At 42.2% G+C, this 17,655-nt stretch overlaps 1 protein-coding gene across 7 annotated transcripts in view; it reads left to right on the top strand.

Annotated features, from left to right (window-relative positions):
* The window catches only part of CELSR1 (cadherin EGF LAG seven-pass G-type receptor 1), a 165,734-nt gene that overhangs the window by 56,953 nt on the left and 91,126 nt on the right, over positions 1 to 17,655 (top strand). For all 7 annotated transcript variants that reach the window (XM_072920189.1, XM_072920168.1, XM_030255910.4 and 4 more), the window contains exon 2: positions 10,694 to 11,332. In XM_072920189.1, the coding sequence (XP_072776290.1) occupies positions 10,694 to 11,332 (639 nt within the window). The remainder of the gene's footprint in view (positions 1 to 10,693; positions 11,333 to 17,655) is intronic.

Here is a 17,655-nt window from a genome sequence, read left to right as displayed (position 1 = left end):
AAACTGTGAAAGTTTGGTAAGGGTGATTTTTCCTGTTTATTTTGTCTTTGTGTTCATAGTTCTTTAACCACATGATGCATGCAATTTTTATTTATTTACATTTCTTATTTGCTTAAATGTATTTCCTCAAGTTTCTGATTTGCGTATTTCCTTCTTATTCTACTTAAGTCAGCAGACAGTTAACAGAAAAGACCAGCTAAGCTGGTCAGCTGACAATCTAGTAAGAAAAAGGAAAATCTATTCCCTTTGAAACAAAAAATGAAGGCAAATGAGATATCCTGTTGAATATTTTCATTTTTGAGATTTTTAATTGAATTAAGCTAATTGAAAGTCTAAATTTTTCTGACTGTGGGAGATGGGTGTATTTTTTGTAATATCCCAGTGGATAGACCATGATGGACCCCACCTCTTCTCTTGAATTTTATCTACTTCTTATTAAAAATTCTTAAACATTAAGTAAGCTTGAGAGAGGAAGGGAAAAAAGGTAGAGTTATAAATGCTCTGAAACCTTTTCTTTTGGATATATGTGCTACAGGTGGGACATCCATGCCCTGTCATTGCTCCCATCAAAAAATTTGAGAGCTGAAGCAGCCTGAGAGTGTTATCTTGTTTATGTGGGTCCCTCATGTTTGAGTCTGGTTCTCCTGGGGCAGAAGGAGGAGCTGAACCAAATTTTCTGTGCCCAGGGCATGCGGAAGCTGGCATGTAGCCATTATTGCTTGCCCTGTCTCAGAGAGATAGCCCTTGTATTAATTTGCAAATGCCTTAGGATGACAGCAAACCACAGAAAACAAAAAAAAAAAAAGTGCCCATATGCCTAAGAACCCTCTTATTTCCCAAGCTGGGCCTCCATAGCACACAAGCACAGTCAGCAACCTGTTGAGCTACCACAGCTGAATTTTTCTGGTGTTTTTTTCTGTTTCAGAGAGCTGGGCAAGTCTGCATCACCTCATATATCAATAACTTTCAGCTGATACATAGTTGTTTTGAAAGCTTGTCTGTAAACATAACTGTTGTCTTTCTTCCATTGTTCCCTTCTTTTTTTTCCACTCAAGATAGCAAACCTGAACCCCATCCAGCAGGAAGTGTCCCCGTGACTTCACTGTGGGTCACAGCAAGAAGCAGAGCATATCTGCAGGGAAAAGCAACATGAGAATGTGGAGGCATTCAGATAAATAAACCCGATGGATTTCATTTTGCTTGATGCTCTTTTGAAAGGATACCTTTGAGGTTACTAATATGCAGTACAGGTGCAAACAGGCAGAGAAGCAATCTCCTTAGCACTGCTACCAATTTTGAAACTCCCAGGCCCCCACCCCAATTCATCCCACCTCACCCTTGCCATCCTCAAAACAGTTTTCATCCATTCCTGTTTTGAAACTGCAAAGAGAGGGATTTGAATAGAGCTCTGGCTTGCTTGGGGAGGTTCTTGCTTTAATCAGACACTGTGAGTAAAAATGTTTGCGGGAGATGTGTAGCTCTGAGGAGAATGGAGGCTTTTATGGTGACCCTTGGGTTGTCCCCCCAGCAGCACAGGCAGGCACCCCACACAGGGGCTGTCCCTTTTGAAGTGGGGTAAATGACGTTAAAGAATCTCAGGGTGAACACACTGCTCTTATGTCCTCTGTACAAAACATATCATTTACTTGAAGACCATGGCCTGAATGGAGATTTAACGCTGGAGCATCCCATGACTGCAGTTATTTGTCCAGTTCTTTCATGGATTTTCAACTCCTGGGTACAGCTGGGGAGGTGGAGGCCCAGGAAAAGCCCTTTAGCTGTGGGATGAGTGGAAGCAGTGCTCCCTGTGCCTGGGCTTCATACACCTCAGTGCTGGCTGGCATCTCTGCCTGCCCAGCAGCATCCCACCCAAGCCACTGCTGCCACCACTGCGGGATGAGGCAGCAAGCCACGTGAGTCTGCTGGGAAACCATCTGGCTAACACCATTTAGCTCTGCATTTGATTAGAATTAAAATGTGAATGATATTAAACCCCTCTGCCTTTAAAGTTCAGATAAAATTATTGCAGTAATTAGGCAATAGTTTTGATTATATATGAAACAAAATCAAGCTTTATGGGAGGTGCTGGAGCCCCCAGCAAGTCAGTCTGTGAATTTATCTGGTGTAGCAATCTGGAGCAGGGTTTTTCAGCTGAACAGGTTAGATGAGTGCTGTAAGATGCACAGTTTCCATGGACATTAGCATTAAATGGAAATCCTTGTCTTCAGTGGGAGTCTGCAACCTGTATTGTGGCTGGCAGCTGGCTTGGAGAAGCAGCGGGGTGGGCTCCCTGCCTGTGCACCCTACCAAGGGCTGGCATAGCCCAGAGTGGGATAGAGCTCCTGGGCTGTGCACCCCACTGGGGGCTGGCATGGCCCGGAGCAGGGCAGGATGTGCAGGTGCAGAGCTGGCCCTGCTGTTTGGCACAGCTGGGCAGGGGAGTCTGGCCAGTCCTTGCTAACAAGGAAAACCAGCTGAGGTACAGGGAAATGTGCAGAGCCCAGAAGGAAAATAGCTTTGCATTTTAGTTAGAAGGAAAATCTAGTTAAATAGTCTGTAAAGAGCTGGTTTTTAGCATGCTCATGCTATCTTCCCACGTATCATACCTCCCTCTAAGTGTCCCAAATCCTTTCTACTTGAACTTTCTACTCAGGACAGGGGTTTGTTTCCTTGTTCAACCTGTTGCTCCTGCATCCCTGTCAGCATCCGCTGCCTGCATCTCACCCCCTACAGAAGCTATAGCCCATGAGCACCAGGTACCTGAAGAGCAAGAAATGATGATTCTGTGGGAGGATGTTCAAGGAAATGAGGTGTATCTTCAGCCTTGCTGCAGTTAGAAGTCAAGAGGGCTTATTCTTGTCAGCAGATCCAACTTGCTTTACCTCCTACCCTCCGGAAATGTTCCCCCAGACTAGTGTTATCAAGCCAATTAACATTTCAAAATTCTCAGCTTGCAGGTGCTGGTTTCAGAACAGCAATCATGTACAATGTTGAGCAATCCAGTTGGCATCAATTTGTTCTTAATCCCTGTTCAAGCTGCAGACTCAAATATGCTCTTTTTCTTTTCAGTATTATGTACAAAGTAAGTAATCCTGAACAGCAAAAGCTACATTAAAGATAATGATGACAAAATTGGTTTGTTTTTTTCTCTTATGAATGTCGGGAATTCACAGTTGCTTTATGCACAGTTTATCCTCCCACAGCCTGGGTATTTTTAGCTTGATTTGATTTAGCTGGTACAGCTATGGCTGCTGCCAAGGGAACTGTGGGGTGAGAGCCCCAAGTGCTACTGCCCACTTTCTCCAGGTGTCCCAGTACATCTTCTTTACAAAAAGAAGTACATTAAAGTTTAACTTGAAATTAAGGGTGCCTGAAACTTGTGAGCAGAAAAGGTGGCTTTGCCTGGAGGTGTTGGGATCTGTTGCTTGCAATGACCCTGACATCATTTCACAAGTGGGGATGTGGCTGATGCTGCCATGGGCAGTGCAGTGACAAGGCACAGCCTGGCATAGCCATGACCCAGATGCATACCCCGTGGTCTGGGTGGCCTGGGACAGACCCCCTGGGGTGCTCTGAATTGCTGCAGTGGCAGCAAGAAGGTGCTGGAGGTAATGTGGTTAATTCTGGTTTAAGGAGAGCTTGTCACATCAGCACTCACTCTGCCAGTGTGGACTATTGCTTGTCTTCCATCAGTCTGCCAGCCTTGCTGTAGTTAATCCCAGATACCTTCTTTTCCCCTAAAGACGTGTCTTACCCAGGACGTTCCCTTTTCTTGCAGCTCTGTCAGGACTGAGTATGCCAAGGCACTTGCATACACTATGCACCTCAGCTGCCTCCTGTTTTACCTCACCTTGAAATCTAAAATACCCCTGTAACAGACCTTTGTCTTCCCTCTTCCTGTGAGTGCTCCAAATCTTTCCTCCAAAAGATGCTGGGCAACACTGACCAATATTTTCAAAACAGAGTATCTGCTGAAGGGTGGCTGCAGCTGCTCATCCTTCCTGGAAAATGAGAGATGTTGAGGTACAGATTCAGACACCTGATTTTAGGAAAACCCTTACCACCTTTACAACTCAGGAGGTGCTGTCCATGGGGCATGTTTCTAGTGTCCACATTTGCCCTGCTCATCCCTCATGTTTTGCTTTCTGCTCTTGATGTTCTGATTTTTCAACCCCACACCACTTCCTGGGCAGTCAGTTCTTTTTTGGGACTGCAGGGTCAGGAGTGAAGCTCTGTGTGAGTGCACTGGCAATGACTCTGGGAATCAGGCTCTAGGCCAAATTTTGGCAGAGAGTGAAGCCCAGTGAAGTCAATGGGAATCTTCCTGTTGGTGCAGTGGGCCTGGGAGCAGACCTGGATTTTGATATTCTTCACAGCAGCAGTTCCAGCATGAACCTTTGGCATTGTGTGAATAATAGATAGTTATTTTTTATATATTGTTTCCAAAGCCCACAACTTGTGTTGGCTATCAGTACTCCTAAATGCAGGGAGCTGACTGGCAGCCTGAAACAAAAGGACAAAATCAATAACATAAGCTTCATGTGGCCAAGGACAGTCATCTCTATGTAGTTGCATCCAGCTTGACGTAATGACAGAATTGCTCATCAGCAGTGTTTCCGATTCCAAGGAAAGGGAGGCTTTGACAGAATTCATTAGTGTCTGTCTAAGAAATAATAGGATATTATACACAATGTGTTTATGTTTTTTTCACAAAACAATGGAAGTAACATCATGGATGTTACTTTTCTGTTTCTGTACCATTTAAGATCACTTTTCTCTAGCAAAAGAGGCCTTTGCACTTTGAGCTGTTCCTGCTACAAAAGAGAGACTCTTTAGGGAGACACAGGATATTTGCCACTGGACTTGTGCTTGTCTTTTGGAAAGACCAAAACCATCGCCTGCTTACTTTTCCTGAGGGGACATTCATTAAACAGGAGTCATAAACACTTTCTAACCTGAAACACTTCCTCAGTGAGGCTGCTTACTACCTGGGAAAGCTCTGAGATGGGGTATCTGTAAATTCACCATCATGCCCATTTTCCTTTTTCCTTTCTGGTCATGTCTTCTTGGTGTTTCAGCAAGGAGTCTTACTTAGGTTTCCACGTGCCATTTTCTGTGCAGTTTATTTTCTTTCAGGATATTTTCTTTGCATTTTAAGTTCCTGAACTTTCCATAATGCAGAAGACATTTTCAGGAGTTTATCTTATGGGTGTTCATAGAGTTCTTATTTCTGCTCATGGAAGTGAAGCTTTGTAGTGCCTACAGCAATGGTTTGGGAGGGACAATATTAGTATACTGATATTTTATGCATTTTAAATCTGTTTCCATGGTGGTGGAAGCACAATGCAAGAAAAGGAGTCAGCCCTGCAATGGTGGCAGGGTCTCTGAGGCAAACTAAAGCTCAGGGCAGGACTGTGCACTCTGTCTCACTTTTATTGACATATGCTGATTTTTTACTGCTGTTTGCTCAGTGGGAAGTGTGGTTTGGGTGCCAGCCCTGCTCAGACAGGCAAGCATTGCCTGCGGGATTCATTTCTGTGACCTGGTGCTACTGATGTGCTACTGCCACCCAAGCAGTGGTGAGGACACTAAAAGCACAGCATCCTCATCAGTAACTCCAGGTTTAGTGCTGGACTGGGTGTGTATGAACTCCTGTATGTAAAGCCAAGGCTGGAAGCAATGGGGATGCAGCTTTGATCATTCCAAGGCCTGTTACCAAGCAGTGGCTGCTACCCATGGCCATGGCTACTTCTTATGATTTGGGAAGAGCAAGAGGTTATTTGAACCTGTGGATTGCTAGCCAAGATTTTGCATGGCTGCTATAAAGACTGGCATTTATATATATTTATATAGATTTATATAGATATATATATGCTGCAAAAACTGGCATTTATAACATCTGCTATTTCCAGATGTGCTATAAAGCAAAATTAGAATGGGTTTGGGTCAGTATATTTGTGAAAGAAAGCTCTGATGCTAAAGTATAAAGTATGCAGCTTTCAACATTGGTGCTAAGAGCTTTGTGTGTAGTAAGCTTTAAAAAGTGTTAATTACTTTATTTCTGCAAACTTAAAATAGAAACAAAAGAACCTTTCTGGCCAGGTGCTGCCATTGCCAAATATGCTTTTCAGTTAAACTTTGCTGTGTTTGCATTTCTAGATAATAAAATTCTTTGGTTTATGGACTGCCAGAAGATAGAAAGTCGAGATTAAAGTATCAGATTTGATAAGGTTTGTTGTAAAGTAAAGGTAATAATGAAACAATGCCTACTTAGTCAATTTTCTAGTTATTAATGTGTTTTAGAGAGCATCAAGCTTTCATCAGCCTTTCTTGTCTTCTTTTTCTTTGTAATGCATCAGAGTATGTGTTTGCTATTAAATCTTTTCATTTATTTGATGAAGGATAGAGATGAGTAATTCTAGTTGTATGTCTCCTCTTCAGCAATGACAATGACTCAAAAGACAACAGTCTGCTTTGACTTCCACCTTGTAGAGAACACTTTTGTGGAAATTATACCTAGACTAATATTGCCAGAATAAAAATTCAGTGTGCAGGGATCACATTTGTAATGAACATATTTTTGGTGTAGCCACCAAGCTGTTCAGAATTCTCTTTTTTTGTTCATGGATCTGTGTGACAGTTAAGAGTCCTAATTTAATCTTTCCACCTTGTTTTTGATAAACTTGGCTGCAACAGCTCTTAAAAGAGCCTTTCATGATTTCTTAAGGACATTTGTGTTGATTTGTTACCCCAGTGTCTCAGCATTTCATCACCTGTACCCACTACTTCACAGTGTACATGTTAAGTGCTATTATCCCTATTTTATGGAAGAGAAACTCGAGGACAAAGTGACAAAAGCCATTGGTACAGGGATTTAGGAGCCAAGCCAACGAAAGGATTGGTTGAATCCTATTTCTTTCTTTGATCTGTCCTGTGTTTCCCTTTCCTCAGGCTACCTGGGTGGCTTGGGCTGCTAAGATCCGAGATCTCTGCTCAAATCACTCTTAGCAGGATGCCTGCACATCCCCTCTGCCAGCATGATTGAGTGTTTGGAGCTGCTTCAGGAAGACTCCTGCATCCAGCAGGTTTGCTGAAGCCCCCACATGATGGCTGTGAGAATTGGTGGCAGCTAAGCCTGGGGAATGTGTGTGCACTCATCTGTTCCAAGATCTGCTCCAGAGAGTAAAGTGCAGACAGAATTTTCCAGTGTAGCAACTTGAGGGTTGGTTCACACCCCTGACTGAAACCATCTTGCACCTGCCATAAACATGATAGGGACTTCTTATAGCTGTATCTCAAGACCTGTGGAAACTCAGATGGTTTGAGCCTTTTTAGCAGATTGGTAAATGCATATGGTGGGCATCTCAAACACTAAAGGCCATGAAGTATGGCCACTCCACTAAACAGTACTTCTTAATGATAATTCTCTGCCATTTCTGGCAGGAAACGTTTTAAACAGTCATTGAGCATTTCAATTGTAAATCTCAAAACACACACGTTACTGGGTATTTAGGGCTTAAGTCATTTCCCAAAAAAGACAAAAAAAATTCCACTTTCTTTATTGCACTTGTTCCCAACCTCAAAGCCAATGTTGTCTGTTGAAAGTAGAATAGATACTAATTTGGTCTCATAAAACCACAGATTGTTTCAACTTTCCTTGAGTTTCTGAATGAATAGTTGATCAGATCCTGTGATGCTGCTCTCAGCCTAACTGGTGATATGAAAGAGGTGCTTGTCCAGCCAGTTCTATGGCTGTGCCATTCTTTTGTTGCCTATAGTACACATGCTCTGCTCCTTTTTTACTCTCTTTTTATTTTAATGCTCTGCAACAGGGTTGCACAAAGCTGAGTTGGCTTTTAAAACACAACTTCATTTTGCAGCTATATGTCTGTGCCCAGTTTTCTTTTGTGCTGCCCATGAAACAAGGAGGCTGTGTGGTATCTGACACCAGGCTTTTTTCCAGTGATTTATTAAATGTGTCAGAATAGCTGTTGTGAATGCTGGGAAGCTCTTGCATATTGTGACAGTTGATATTGATTATGACAGTTTGTAGACTCTACTGCATTGTCAGACAGTGGATCGTATTTTGTCTTCTTACTATACATACCACGGGCTATAGATCATAGTGTTTTCTTAAAAAAGGACCCATTGTCCAGCATTCTGGCTGGTATGAGAGAACTTCTGTAGCATATTGTGCAACAAATAGCAAAATAGTTCAGGCACCCTATGGGACAAACAGGCAAATGTCAATTGCTTTAGGAAAAAAAAAAAAAAGTGAATAGTTTGTTCTGGCCTTTCAGGGGAATGAGCTGTGCAAATGACAGACATGGGTAAACTAGTCTGAGGATGTCGTTTATGAAAATACTGGTAATCCTGTATTGTCTGTTGACCAGGAATCCACAGACCATATAGGAGGAGTTTGCAATAAGGATTTTGGCTACCAATAATTTGTAAAGGTTGTAAAGGTCTTGATGGAAGCTGATACTACAGATTTCTAGAATGAGTCTGAGGAAGAGAAGATAAAGGTTTTTGCAAAAATCTTTTTTCTCCCAAAAAAAGATTTTTGGAGAAAATGAAAGCTGGTATGTGAGCTTCTGTGATGGGCACATAGAATCATAGAATTGTTTATTTTGGGAAGGGCTTTTTAAGATCATCAAGTCCAACTGTTAGCCAAGCCTCACCAAGCCCACCATTTAACCATGTTCCTAAGGGCCACATCCACACATCTTTTAAACCACATCAGGAATGGTGAATCCACCACTTCCCTGGGCTGCCTGTTCCAATACCTGAGCACCCTTTTGGTAGAGAAATTCTTCCTCATACTTAATCTAAGCCTCCCCTGGAGCAACCTGGGGCCATTTCCTCTTGTCTTGTCACTTGTTACCTGGGAGAAGTCAAACAGATCACTCCACATAATGTCCCCTCCTGGTTGATTTGTTTTAGCCAGGCAGTAGTTAAAGTAGCACACAGAAGAAGAGATTCTTCTATTTGCTTCAAAAAAAAAAAGCTTTTTCAGTGGGGAAAAAGTCAACAGCTGAGCTTTTATAGACAACCTGATAGGAGGAGGGAGTCAAAAGCCATTTTGTTAATTATGCTGCTATGATTTACTGTATCGCTGTTATAAAACTGGAGGAAAAATCTTCCAACAATACATTTCTTTTTAAAACAAAACCACACTTGAGATGGAGTGGTGACAGTGAGTAGGAAAGAAATAATTCTGATTTCTTCTGTTCTATTTCTGCGTGACCATAATAGGTCATAACGTTACACTTCGAGATAACAAACCTTAGCAAAATGACATTTAGTAGTCTATGCCATTAGAATTTTGATCTCACACTAATTGATTTAAGCGCAGTTCCTGATGCAATTTGCATTCATGTGATTCAAAATCCATTTCTGCACCTACCTTGTGGTTTAATTGAAATTAGGCTTAATAGCAGGTTACCTGTGTAATTATTATCACTGGAATACTTCAGACCAAGGCTGTAGCACTGAGCTGTGGCCTAAGGAAACTGGGCTCAGCTCTTAACCTCACTCTGGGGCTCATATTGGCCACTCAAACCAGTTAATCTCTCTCATGAGATGAACTCATGCCCATTTAAGACTGTTTGTTTACACTATGACATCTTTCAGATGGAACATTTCCTACTGGAAGCCACTCTTGATCTCATCTGGGATTTCTAGATGCTGCTCTAATGCTAACCATATTTTCTGTAATGCAATCTGTATTTTAATGAGTCCCTAATGTTAGCAAGGAGACACATTTAAAGTGATTTGATTTCAGTGATGATGCAACTTCCCATTCCACACATGCATTAAAGTTAGATTAAATTTAGCACTCACTGTGTCATAATTATTTTCAATAATGTCAGAATCATCTAGAATTTGTACATTCACAGCACTGTTGTAAGCCTCAGGGTGTGCTGAAATTTTGCAGTGGCAACTCTCAGTCCAGTGGTAGGTATTAGTGCTATATTTTTATAATTATGGGTTTTATTGCAGAACAGGCACAGCAGTATCAGAAATGCCTTAAAGGAAGGATAAAATGGAAGAGTTTTTCAATGTCTGCTTTTCACTACAGGCATATTTTATCTAAATTTTTAAAATAATATCCATAAAATATTTTTAAGAAGTTACATATGAGAAATGAAGAAGTTCTGGTGCTCAAATATTAAGACTTGTTTCCTTAAATGACTTCTATCTGAAGCTCTGGTCACAATTCTCTGTCTGTGCAGAGTTCTGGCTCTCTAAGCCTGAGACCACACCTGAAGAAGATAATTTTTTGTATTGTGCTGTGAAAAGCAACAGCTTCTCAGCACCAGCTGTGGACTAGCAGTCGCTGTCAGGAGACCTGTCACCTTCTTCTTGGTTTCCCTGGGCCATTGTAGGGCCATCAGTCTGTTTCCACACTAACCCTTGCTAGTTATTTGCCTGGAATCTCTGGGTGTTCTTGCCTCTTTGAATTGTCTTGGGTCCTTTGAGTTACAATTCTTAAGAAATTTTATTTTCTTTTCCTGAGAAAAGGCATTGGTAATAACTTCAGAAGGTGGATACATTTCCCTCTCTCACCCTGGTGCCCTGAACTGAGTGTCTTGCAGGTCTGTTTCATTTTCAGTAGACTGTGGGAGCCTCCTTGTCTGTAGGTTGAATCCTGCTCTCTGACATCGCTGTTGTGTTTCTCTCTTCCCTTCAGATGGCGTTCACAGTGTCACTGCAGTCTGCACCCTGCGTGTCACCATCATCACGGACGACATGCTCACCAACAGCATCACAGTGCGGCTGGAGAACATGTCCCAGGAGAGGTTCCTGTCTCCCCTCCTGTCCCTCTTTGTGGAGGGGGTGGCAACTGTGCTCTCCACTGCCAAGGACGGCATCTTTGTTTTCAACATCCAAAACGACACGGATGTCACCTCCAATATCCTGAACGTGACTTTCTCAGCCTTGCTTCCTGGCGGCATTCGAAACAAGTTCTTCCCCTCTGAGGACCTGCAGGAGCAGATCTACCTCAACAGGACGCTGCTGACCATGATTTCGACACAGAGGGTGCTGCCTTTCGACGACAACATCTGCTTGCGTGAGCCCTGTGAGAACTACATGAAGTGTGTCTCTGTCCTGAAGTTTGACAGCTCGGCCCCGTTCATCAGCTCCAACACGGTTCTGTTCCGCCCCATCCACCCCATCAACGGGCTGCGGTGCCGGTGCCCCCCGGGCTTCACCGGGGACTACTGTGAGACGGAAATCGATCTGTGCTACTCCAACCCTTGCGGGAGCAACGGGCTCTGCCGAAGCCGAGAGGGCGGCTACACTTGTGAGTGCTACGAGGACTACACCGGTATGTGTTTATCTTATCTTTGGCCCATGATTTATATGTTAGACCAACAGCCAGGCCAGCTCTGTGTCATGCTGGAATTGCTGGCCTTCTTAGTCAAAGGGAGAAAAACTCCCGGCGCTGCCTTCTAGTCAGGAGAAGGTTTGTGAGTGGCACTGAGAGCAAGTCCCACATCTCTGTGCACAGTGGCAGGAACCGTGCCTTACTCCAGGTCATGCAGGGGGACTGTCAGCTGCTGAACAGACTTGCACCATGTGAATTTCTGCTCAAAATGCTTTATTCAGACACATTTCTTCTGTCTGGAAGGAAAAAGATGGGACACATCTCCTGGTTCATGGGTTTGCATGTAAACCCATTCCAGGCCCCTTCACATACCGGGGTATAGTGTGGGTGCACAGCCAGGTAGGAGCTCCTCAGCCCTTGGTCATCAGCAAGCACAGAGCATCAGCATTGCTCTTGTTTCTAAAAAGCTGCAGTAATACACACTTAAGGGAAATACTGTAACTCAGCTCTGGTTTGTAAATGTTCAGATAAAACTCCAGAAGGACATAGCTGCTTCCAGGCCTGTCTCCACAGCCCGCTGAGGAACATACTTTGCCTCATCATGGACTTGACAGCTAATAAAGATCAAAGTGCTGCTTCTCAAATACTCCTGAGAAGTTACGAAAGAATATTTGGTGAATGTTTTCTGGTGCTTTAGAAAAGTCAGTGGGATTATTTATGTATTTGAAATTGCACATGCATTTAAGCATTCTGCACTGACGTGCTGCCAGCTGTAATTTACACTGACAGCTCAGCAATGTCTGCTGTGACCCCTGCAAACAAGGGGTGAAGCAGAGGAGGTTGGTTCCCAACACTGCCTCTGACTGCTGAAGTTTTAAAAAATTGAAAACATAAATTATTTAAGTTCTGTTGTAAAAAAAAATCTAGTTGATGTGGATCCAGCCCTCCAGGTGGAAGCCTTTTCTTTCACAGTCTCTGGCTTTTGCCTTGGGGCTGTCATCAAAAATGTGACTGTGGAAGGAGCCAAGAGTTAGTGAGCAGGGACGTGGCAGCAAAGGAACCAAGCTTTTCCCAACATGGGGGACAGAAGATGCTCCCTCAAATTTATGCAGGGCTTGGGGTAGGAGAACATTCTAAGAAGGTGGGGACAAATTTTTTGCCTGATGGGAGAAACCCTGAATAAAACTGTGAGATGGTTGGGATATTTGGTGTTTGTTGAGGAGTTACTTTCGTGCTAAGCTTCTCATGAATGAATTCCACAGTGAAATACATTTTGAAGTCCATTATCCATAAATACACAATACACACAGAATTGGGCATCAAAAATAGATTTTATGATCAGTAGATTTCATTTAAAATGTTTGGATACTATTGTACTGTAAATAGGAAGTAGCAAGATTCATTAACCAAAGATATGCATAAAAATGAAGTTAGTACATCTATGTCTTAAATTTGGAATGACATGCATTCCATCACATTTTTAGAATCTCTTGCTAGAAACCTTGAGAAAAAAATGCCTAAATACACTTTTAGAATGAAAGATAATAAGCTTATATTAATAATTGATGAACGTGTTTAATACTTAATGCTGTAGTCAGAACAAACAGCACACATTTAGAAGAGAAGCACCATATTATTCATACACAAAGAAAGATTTGATCTGTAACTCTGTTTTCAGTGCATAGTTGTTGAGTTAAAAATTAACTGTCCTGCTGTCAGGATATTAAAGTGGTCAGAAGTTAAGGAGGGAGCACTGCTTATAGCTTTGCTGTCTTTAGGTTTCAGACTTAACTGCACTTGATTGAAACTCTTCTTTGGAAGGACAGTTTGATCACATTCAGATTGGCCAGGGAAAAACACTTCCAGCCATGATAAAGAGGGCTCTGGAATACTTTATCCCAAAAATCCATGCAAATATTGTAGAATATTTCTGGTTGATTGCTGGATGGATGCAGCAGAAATTTAGTATCTGTTCGGTGGTTGGTTGGAGTTACTTTGATGCCTTTGGGTTCCATGTTGCATAACCTTTTTTTGTTCATCAAACCCAAACATCTTCCTACACATGGTGGCCATTAGTTCCTTGATTTTCATCCCCTTTACAGAGCAAGGTTGAAAATGTTATCAGCAGGTAATCTATTATCAGAAATATTTCATGAAGATGCATATTTTGTTCCAATCTCCTTCAAGTATTATTTTACCTATGATTTTACTATTTTTTAAAAATATATACATATTCATTTGCAAGTTCAGTTTATAACTATTAATCATAATATTGTGTTTTCAGCTTGGATGTGAATTTATTGCTTACAGCAATCCAGATTTTCTATCTATTTGATATGTAAATAGCATAAGTTGGTTTCAATAGCAGCAGTGTGTGTTGGCTCATGGAACGCAGTGACCATAAGGTGGAACGAGCAGGGAATTGCCAAGTCTGAAGGTTGGAAGATTCTGGTATTACTGAAATTTTATCATGGTACTAACTTGGTGGGGTAACATATCAGTATGAGGTACTTACAAATCTTTGAATTAATTATAAAAGATGAAATATGAATGGTAATAGTCTATGAAATGCAGCCTGCTTTGGGAGCTCTCATGTTTCCATTTCCCAATTAAGGACCTACATAGAAAAATAATTATAAGAAAATACTAGGATCTGTCATCTCTCTGGGGAGATAGGCTGCAATTTGATGAGAAATCACTACACAATCATAACCCTGTACTGATTCTATCTGACTGGTCACCTGCTAAAAATATAGTGTTTATTTCCTGTACAAGACAATTATGTCCTATCTTAATAGGATGGAATTTCCCTCCATTTTTCCACCCTGCTTTGAAGCCCTCCATTTGGTTCGATGTAATTGTTAGTCATTTATACATGATGAAAGTTTCTCTGTCTTCAGGAGTCTTCTGTTACAGGCACAAAGGTAAACTGAGCTTCCACAGATATTTTTGAAACCTGATTACTGGCTAGGCTGGGGTGATTTGGAATTAACTTCACTTCCTGTGATGTAAGGACATGAGTGAGGAAGTACAAATCAGTGTAGAGAAGTGAACAATGTACACACTAATAGTTCTGCCATTGATGGCAGAGATCTGTGTGCATGACTAAAGGTTAAAGGATGTAATTTCACTTAAGCAAACATTTATTGAACACTATATAAAGCCTGTATAATTTTTCTAGCTTCATTTCATATATCTTTGAGCACAGCAGAAGCAGCTGAGGTGAGCTGTAGGTGAAGGCTTAGGCACAGGTGGAATTGTCTGTACTGCCCAGGGAACACCCCCCTGAAGTGAGAATGCATCATGTCATCCACACCCGTTTGAGGGGCATGGGTGCCTCAGGAGTTCCTGCATGAGCTGTACTTCCAGCCCCATCCTGGTGCCTCCTACAGAGCAAACCACTGTGGGCATAAGTCAGCTCCTTTTTGGGTGTGAATTCCCACTGTTCCTGCCCTGCCATGAGGGCTGCCTCCTATTCTCATGGTCTTCCTGCTCAGCAGCCACCAAGACTGCTCTCCTCTATGGTCATGTTCCCAAAAAGCAAACTTTAATCAACACAGAACAAAAGCACTCTAATGGAAAAGAAAAACCCACCAACTCCTGAAATAAAGACAGATTCAGTGTTCCCACAGTTCTCCTTAGCATTATCACATTCTCTCAGCCTCCTTTGCTATGCGACCCCTAGCAAGGAGCAGCTTGTAGGGGAAGAATTCTCATCAGAGAATTCCCCATATCCTTTGCATCTCTCCTTGGATTTCACTTCAGACAGAGGAGAAATCCTACGTGGTTGTAAATCTTCTAGTAATCAAATACAGCAATTAGAGATATTTTGAGTGTTACACTTTTTTTCCTCCTAATTTGTATTTATGATACAATACTCACATGAGGAATCGTTACACCTAAGGTGCCTGCTATGAATTCAAACTTCGTGCCATGAGAAGGTAATTATAGCTGGTTTCTCAGCAGCCTGCCAGAAGTTCCTAATCATATTGCTTAGTAAGTTCTTGGTGTTTGGCTCTTGCAAACATAGAAAATAAAAGTAAATGTGAGGATATCTTCTGCTTTATCTTTATTTATATTCTTCAGATAGCAATTTCTCAGCTTACTCTGATACCACATTCTCCTTTTTCAGGCCAAAAATATTTATTTCAGGGAATTTCAGCTTTCAGGTACATAAATCTGGCAGTTACAGTAGTCATAATGAGTGTTTTATCTTGTGCAAGAAGGTCTGAAATTCCACTCTCAGTTGCACTTCTGCCGCTTGGTGTGTAACAGCCAAATCCTGTACAGCAAATCTAAATGTCATTCCTTCCTCACTGCATCTTTAACTCTTTGTTTAGCTTGTGTAAGGCCGTGGTTTTGTGACGGCAAGTATGAACAAAGGTTATCATTACACAGGGAGAGCTTTGACAACATTTTCAAGCAGCTGTGACCAAGTTTTTCTTTAATCTAAAACACCAAACAAGAAATTCTGTCATTTACAAACACTGCCATGAATGCAGGGACATTGTCATTGCCATGTGACAGCTTTATGGGTCATCTGTCTGATACTTCATTCAAATATGAAGGGAACACAACTAAGATACTGAAATGTTTTGTATCATTGCTGCCTTAACAGTATCTTTTAGTCTAGGTCTTCAGAGTTATGCTACTGAATTTCACATGGTTTTACATACTAAAGAGATAAAAACCTAGGCAAGGTCTAATACTCTAAAAAACATACAGTCAATTTTAAGAGTTTAAATACAATTACAGTTATTAGAGTGCTGGATGATTTCCAGTATTTCCAAAATTTGAACTCTTAATGGGGTTTTATGAGGTTTTTCTGCTGATTTTGGATGCAGGAGAAATTGAAGAAGAGTGCTGACTAACTTTCATTGTTTCTCTGTGCCTCGAATGTAATATCTGGTTGCCTTACCTTGCAGTTTCTGTATGGCAATACTGTGAAAAAGCTTGTGGAGGGTGATTGCATGCCAGTGAAGGTCTGGACAGTGTAGAAGGTTTAGGCATGTTTCTATATTTTTTTCTTTTCAGCAGTGCTATGCCATGCCATTATTCTGATGCTTGTAGTGAAACTAGGTCTTCATAATAGCATCACCACTTCCCTTTGATTGCTGTGGAACTGACTCTCTGCAGCTTTTTCACATCTGATGGAAAGATAAATAATTGTTTGTTTGTAAGATCCATCCTTAGAATTGGTACTCCTTGGCTGATGTCCCAGCATGGTCTTTTCCATCCATCTTCAACTTTCTCTGTTTCATCAGCCCTTTTGTGCCTTTGCTGAATTGGTGTAGACATGGCAAGCTGTGCCCTCACATTGGCAGCAGTTGTGTACAGCCAGGTACCTCTGTTTCCTCCCAGCCCCTTCCAAGCCCCCAAGTGCTTACAGCACGTGGGTGGCTGGCAAGGACCCCGTAAGCAGGGAGGTGGATGGTCCAGAAGCAGAGCTTAAATTCTCCAAACTATTTTCAGAGCATGACTGGTGCAAAAGCTGGAAAAGACTGTCATTATTGTTATTTAGGATCTTCATCAAAGACATAGACAAAGGGATCATGCACACCCTCTGCAAATTTCTCAGGTGACACCAAGCTGAGTGGTGCAGTTGACATGACACACCTAAGGATGGGATGCCATCCAGAGGGACCTGGACAAGTTCAAGAAATGCATAGGATTCCCATGGGAATCTCATGAGGTTTTTAAGAAAACCAAGAGCAAGGTCCTGCACCTGGATTGGAGCACCCCCCGTATCAACACAGTCTGGGGGATGAAGAGATTGAGAGCAGCCCTGCCAGAAGGACTCAGAGGTGCTGGTGGTTGCGAGGCTGGGCATGAGCTGGCAAAGTGCTCTTACAGCCAAGAAAGCCAGTTGTGTCCTGGACTGCATCAAAAGCAAGTCAAGAGCAGCTGAGGAAGGGCCATTCCTGGGCTGCCAATGGCTGGAAACCTGGGGGAATCCCTGTGAAAGGCATTTCTTTCCTGACTGGATTCTCATCAGAAGTCTGTGTGCCCACTCACCTGGTGTGTTTAACTCTGAGATTTGCTGTGCATGTTAAAATAGGTCCTTGCTTCTTTTTGTGGCAAGGTTTGCTGTTCACACATGCAGGGATGGGGCCAGCACACCACAGCCTGATGGCTGGATCCAGGTGATGCTGCTCTGGGGCTGTGGCCCAGATACCACAGCTGCATGACTGCTTCCTCCAGAAGATAAATGAAACAATAAAAACAGTGCAAAAAATTTCAGTCAAATTCTGAAGTCTATTATTGTCATGTTGCTATCAGTTGATTATATTCCTGTCCGTGTCTGTCACCAAGTCACAGGAGAT

This window comes from Taeniopygia guttata, chromosome 1A, assembly GCF_048771995.1.
Source record: "Taeniopygia guttata chromosome 1A, bTaeGut7.mat, whole genome shotgun sequence".
Taxonomy (NCBI): domain Eukaryota; kingdom Metazoa; phylum Chordata; class Aves; order Passeriformes; family Estrildidae; genus Taeniopygia; species Taeniopygia guttata.
Note: the sequence above shows the minus strand (reverse complement) of the source record. Positions and strands in the feature narration are given on the sequence as shown.